The following is a 6,055-nucleotide window of genomic DNA, read 5'->3' on the forward strand; positions in this document are numbered from 1 at the left end:
CCCGCCAAGGGGTGCACGGGGCCGGTACCCCCCGTTTGGGGCCACGCCAACCCCCTCGGACCCTGAAACCCCCACCGGGGAGGGTTAGGGGGTCAGATCCAGGACCCCCGAGAGCCCAAACCTCCAGACCCAGCGATCTGGGAGGAAAATTGAGGGGGTGCAGCCCCAGCACCCCAATAACACTTCACGCCCCCCCCCCTTGCCGTTCCTACTCTCTTTACCACCATAATTGTGTAATTAGCAACAATTAGCCCCACTGGGTGGAGATAAGCCACAAGGGGAACCGCAGCCAGAGCCCCCCCACGCTCACAAAGTTCTCAGGGAGAGAAATGGGGGGGACAGGGCTGGAAACCCCCCCAAAAATCCCAGTGATGCTCTTGGGGTGCTCAGTGCCATGAGGGGGGGGCACATCCAGGGTTGGAAGGAGCCTCCACCCACCCCCAGCAAGGAACAACCCCCCCAATCCAGGGGTTTAGAGACAAAACAAAGTTTAATTGTTCCAGCCCCGACTCCCACGGCTCCGCGGGAACAACACCCGCATTCAGCCCTGGCTGCCGGAGCAGGAGCGGCCCCGACCTGTCCTTGTGCGTGTGGGGGGGACAGCAGAGAACCCCCAGGCCGCTGTGAGCCCCACAGGCTGGGCAAAGTCAGGGGCTCCCCCAAAGGAGGGCCCTGGGGAAGGGTCTGCCCCACCCCGGGGGTCACAGCAGGCTGGTGGATCCGTCACAGGAGTTGTCCAGCTTGTCGAGCTCCTCAGTGAGCTTCATGAAGCTCCCCGTGGTCACCTGAGGGTGAGGGGACATCAGTGGCAGCACATCGGGGCTCCAGGTGGGCGCTGCGCCCCACACCTGGCTCTCCTTGGCTGAGGGTTGGCCCCTCACGATTCCACCACCTTCTTCTCTCCATGTGCCCTCACCTCCCAGCTGGGGACACAGCAGGACAGGCAGGACGTGCCCGTGGGACACACAGACACACAGGTGGGACCCCAGACCCCTCCTCAGCTCTGCAGGGCCCAGAGCACCCTGGGACCCCCTCCCCAGGAGGGAGAGCACCTGCCACGGCCTCCCCCAGCTCTCAGCTTCTTGGCGAGGGTTTGAGCACCTGGAAGCTGTGAGGACAAGGGGACATCGAGGCACTTCATCCCACCGAGGTGTCCTCCCTGTCCCAGGTGACCCAGAGGGGGCTCCTCCCTGTCCCCCAGGCTCGGGGGTCCCTCAGGGATGGCACCGAGTGGATCAGGATGGAGCCAGGGATGCTGATGATGATGATGATGAAGGAGTGTGGCAGGACTCGTCCTGGAGGGAGGGGGGACAAAACCGGTGGCAGTGGTGGCTCCCCAGCAGCCCCACAACACCCCCCAGTGCGTTAAATATAGTTTTAGGTTATAACATAAAATAGAAACTATGCTATGTAGGATGTGAAAAATGTGTATTTTATGGTTAGCTTTTCGCAAATATTCAAATGAATATTATATGTGTTGTGTTAGAAACTAGTGCTGTATTAATCCTCTTAATTAGTGCGTTAAATATAGTTTTAGGTTATAACATAAAATAGAAACTATGCTATGTAGGATGTGAAAAATGTGTATTTTATGGTTAGCTTTTCGCAAATATTCAAATGAATATTATATGTGTTGTGTTAGAAACTAGTGCTGTATTAATCCTCTTAATTAGTGCGTTAAATATAGTTTTAGGTTATAACATAAAATAGAAACTATGCTATGTAGGATGTGAAAAATGTGTATTTTATGGTTAGCTTTTCGCAAATATTCAAATGAATATTATATGTGTTGTGTTAGAAACTAGTGCTGTATTAATCCTCTTAATTAGTGCGTTAAATATAGTTTTAGGTTATAACATAAAATAGAAACTATGCTATGTAGGATGTGAAAAATGTGTATTTTATGGTTAGCTTTTCGCAAATATTCAAATGAATATTATATGTGTTGTGTTAGAAACTAGTGCTGTATTAATCCTCTTAATTAGTGCGTTAAATATAGTTTTAGGTTATAACATAAAATAGAAACTATGCTATGTAGGATGTGAAAAATGTGTATTTTATGGTTAGCTTTTCGCAAATATTCAAATGAATATTATACGTGTTGTGATAGAAAGTGATGCTGTATTAATTCTCTTAGGTAGGGTGTTAAATATAGTTTTAGGTTATAATGTTAAAATAGAAACTGCTATGTAGGATAGTTTTTAAAAAGAAAGGACTCACACTGAGATAGCAGCCAAAGGACACCTAAATCTTTCAGAGAAAGAGAATTTATTGCTCCATTATCAGGAGAAATGAACTTCTTCCTGCCTTGCTCGGGCAGGAGGATGCTGTCAGGATTCAGAGGAAGAAGCTGACACTGCCCAGACAGAATCCTGTGTTTGAATGGAATTTATGCATCATGTATGAGGTGTATGAATATGCAACAGGCTGTTGCTTTTAAGGGTTAATCCTCTGTTAACGTGGGTCATTTTTTGGGTTTATTTTGCCAAGAAAAAAGTACCTGAACTGTCCATAACTCTTTGTTTCTATTGTCTCATATTGTCCTAATCCAAATTGTCCAAATTATTATTACTCTAATTTTTTATAACCATTTTATTACTGTTAAAAACTTTTAAAATTTTAAAAACAAGTGATTGGTGTTTTCCACAGGGGGAAGGAGTGTCCTGGTCCTGTCCCCAACTCCATCCCTCCCCACAACCTTTCCCAGCCCGCAGACACCCAGGAACACCCACACCAAACCACTCCTGCTCCCCAAAATCCCCATCGCTTCCTCCCCCAGCACCAGGACCCTCAGACCCCTGGGGATATTTCAAGATGACCCCCCCTTGATCCCTACCCTGGGGATCCCCAACTTCTTGTGATGCCTGACTCAATCCTCAGGGACCCCCAGCCTGGGAATACCCCAATTTAATACCCCAATTTAATACCCCAATTTAATACCCCAATTTCGTCTCCATCTGGCCAAAATTTGGAGGGGAAAATGAGTTTTTTTTTGCTCATCTGGGGGCCAGAAAATCCTGGAGGAACCCCCAGAACCGTAGGATGTCAAAGCCCCAGACCCTGGGATACTCCAACCCCTCAGGACACCCAGCCCCAGAGACCCCCAGGATGATCAATTCCAGCCCCTCCAGACACCCCAACCACACCTCCAACAGGGCCATAGACTTTCTTTATTTTCCCAAACAATTAAATAGTAGTATTTCTTTTGTTTTCTTTTTAAACTGAAGCGGTTAAAAGCACGCTGCCCCCTGCCAGGGCAGGCAGGCATGGGGGGACATTTATATTACCATTTATAAATAGAAAAATAAAACTCTCAAGCAGGGCGGGTTAGCAGTTAGCGTGGTTAGAGCTGGACCTGGCACGGGGTGCCCATGGCAGACACCTGGTGCCCACTGTGGGTGACAGGGACAGACCCAGAATAGGGGAACGGGCAAGAACTGCTGCCAACTGCTCATTCTTGGGGTGTTTTTGGCATCTCCCAGCTGGATTTGGCCCCCAAGGTGGGGTTTTTGACCCCCCTGGTTGGGGTTTGACAGGCACCAAGCCCACCTCAGTGGTTAAGAAAGTCTTGGGGTGTTTTTGGCATCTCCCCAGCTGGATTTGGCTCCCCAGGGCAGGGTCTGGTGCTGCCTGGCTGGGGTTTGACAGGCACCAAGCCCACCCCAGTGCAGTGGTTAATCTTGGGGGTGTTTTTGGCATCTCCCCAGCTGGATTTGGCTCCCCAGGGCAGGGTCTGGTGCTGCCTGGCTGGGGTTTGACAGGCACCAAGCCCGCCCCAGTGCAGTGGTTAATAAAGCAATAAATACCAGGGGGGTCTGGGCATGGAGATTCAGCCATGGGGGGCTCTAGGACAGCACAGGGGCCACCCCATACCCCAGGGCAGTGCTGAGCCCCAACCTCCCCACAACACCAGGGGTGCCCTTGTCCCTCCTCCCCGTGCCCGGGGGGTGCCCAAGGGCTGTGGCATCTGGCGTGTGGCATCACCTGCCAGAAATGGGGGGCAGGCACCCCTAAACCTGCAGGGCCTCGTGGCCCAGCACGCCCCCGGCCAGCCGGTAGAGCAGGCGGGAGTACCAGTGCATGCCAACCTCGGGCACGGTCCCGTTGCCCCCCTCGGGGTGGGCTGGCAGCAGCGACAGGAGCCCGTGGAAGAGGCGGAGGGGGGCGAAAGCTCTGTGCGCCCAGCGGTGGCTCTCCAGCACCGCATAGCAGGATGCCAGCACCCCGTTAACCAGCAAAGTGCCGTGAGAGGTGAGGGGGGCAAAAACCCCCACTCCATCCTCCCGAGAGACCCTCAGCACCCTCGTGGGGCGCAGCCCCTGCCCGCCGGCTCCGTGGGCCAGCACGGCATCGCCCGGGCGCACGTGGCGGGCGAAGATGGGCAGGAAGGCGGCAGAACCATTGCCCTCTCCCCGAGCTGTGAACACCAAGTGGGATGGAGTGAGGAGCAGCCGGCGAGCTGGGCTGGCTGTCTCGATGGCCACGAAGGAGGCCCGCTGGCCCAGGTCCCGGTGGAGGAAGAGCAGCACCTCGGTGGGCACCAGGCGCCCGCCTGGCTCGGCGCCCAGCACTCGGTCACCGCGGCGCAGCTCAGCCAGGCCCCGGTGCTCCCCGCTCTGCAGCGTCACCGTGGCGTGGCCGGGGAAGCAGCCACCGGTGCGGACGGCCAGCGAGTTATCTGGGAGGATGGAGAGAGTTAGTGGTGTCCCCCACCGGTCACCTCCACCTCCAGAGGGGAAACGGCGAGCCCCGGACTCCCAAAGCACCCCCGGAACAAAGGGGGTATTTTTATTTTTCCTGCGTGCAGCTCCTGAATGCTGCAGGGCCCCTTTGTCCACCCTGCACTGACGCCCTTTGTTCCGGGCTCCAACGGTGACATTTATGGCCATTTTCACTTTCTGTCAATTGGCACTTTTGGACTGGATGGCAACTGCTGGCTGGAGCAACTGTGGGGCTGCATTGCTATTCCCCTCACCAGGAGCTGAGCCACAATTTTGTCTCCATCTGGGCAAAATTTGGAGGGGAAAATGAGGATTTTGCCAATCAGGGGGCCAGGTAGGCCAGGGGGAGCTGGGCTGGGGCTGACACCAACCAGAGCAATAATCCCACACAGATCACTTTCTGTCAATCGGAATTTTCTGGACTGGGTGGCAACTGCTGGCTGGAGCGACTATGGGGCTGTGGGGCTGCATTGCTATTCCCCTCACCAGGAGCTGAGCCACAAGGTTGTCTCCATCTGGCCAAAATTTAGAGTTTTTTGCCAATCAGGGGGCCAGTAGGACAGGGGGAGCTGAGCTGGGGCTGACACCAACCAGAGCAATAATCCCACACGGATCCAGGATATCAAGGAGGAGCAGCAGGGGCTGTGAACTGGGATGTTTATGGGAATTACAGCCCCCTGCCTTGCTGGCAGCCCCTTCTGGTGGTACCTGCTTTGACAGAGACGTGGATGTGCGCTTTGGACTCGTAGTAGACCCAGTCGAAGCCAGCCTCCACGGCCAGCCGTGCCAGCATGCCGTACTTGTGACGGTCACGGTCGGACGTGGTGATGTCCAGAGCCCTGCCCTCGTAGTGCAGAGAGCCGGGGAGGTGGTGCCCATCTTCATCCCAGCCCTCCGTCACCCTCAGCTTCACCCCCGGCCACATGTTCATCACGGCGATGGCCAGCGAGTTCACCCGCTCCTTGCAGCGCTGTGGGGACACCGGTGTCACCCTCGCCACGACAGACAGGGACAGACAGACACCAGGGCTGTCCCCCAGAGGGGCTGGTATGAGGGTGCCCCCCCCCAGGGTGCAGAGAGGGTCACGGCCAAGCTGCCCCCCCTGGCTGGGTGCGGGTTGAACTTTAACGTGCCCCGGGGTCCCGTGGGGTGGAGCTGCTCCACGGGCAGCCGGGCAGAACGGGCAAGGGAGCGGGACAGGCACCGGGACGGTGTCACCTTCCCCGCGGCCACAGCTGTGACTGATTAACCTGGTGGAGGGGCTGTGAAGCAGAGCTGGGGGCTGCTGCCCCTGAACCAGCCCCAAATCTGGGCTGACAGAGAGCAGGACAGTT

At 55.0% G+C, this 6,055-nt stretch overlaps 1 protein-coding gene across 1 annotated transcript in view; it reads right to left on the reverse strand.

Annotated features, from left to right (window-relative positions):
• Nucleotides 1-3,791: 3,791 nt before the first annotated feature.
• The window catches only part of DHH (desert hedgehog signaling molecule), a 6,022-nt gene continuing 3,758 nt past the window's right edge, over nt 3,792-6,055 (reverse strand). Inside the window, exons 2-3 of the mRNA XM_014310893.2 lie at nt 5,430-5,713; nt 3,792-4,678 (exon numbers count right to left, since the gene is read on the reverse strand). Of these exons, the coding sequence (XP_014166368.1) occupies nt 4,011-4,678; nt 5,430-5,713 (952 nt within the window). The 3' untranslated portion in view covers nt 3,792-4,010. The remainder of the gene's footprint in view (nt 4,679-5,429; nt 5,714-6,055) is intronic.

Source organism: Geospiza fortis, unplaced genomic scaffold, assembly GCF_000277835.1.
Source record: "Geospiza fortis unplaced genomic scaffold, GeoFor_1.0 scaffold599, whole genome shotgun sequence".
NCBI classification, from domain to species: Eukaryota; Metazoa; Chordata; class Aves; order Passeriformes; family Thraupidae; genus Geospiza; species Geospiza fortis.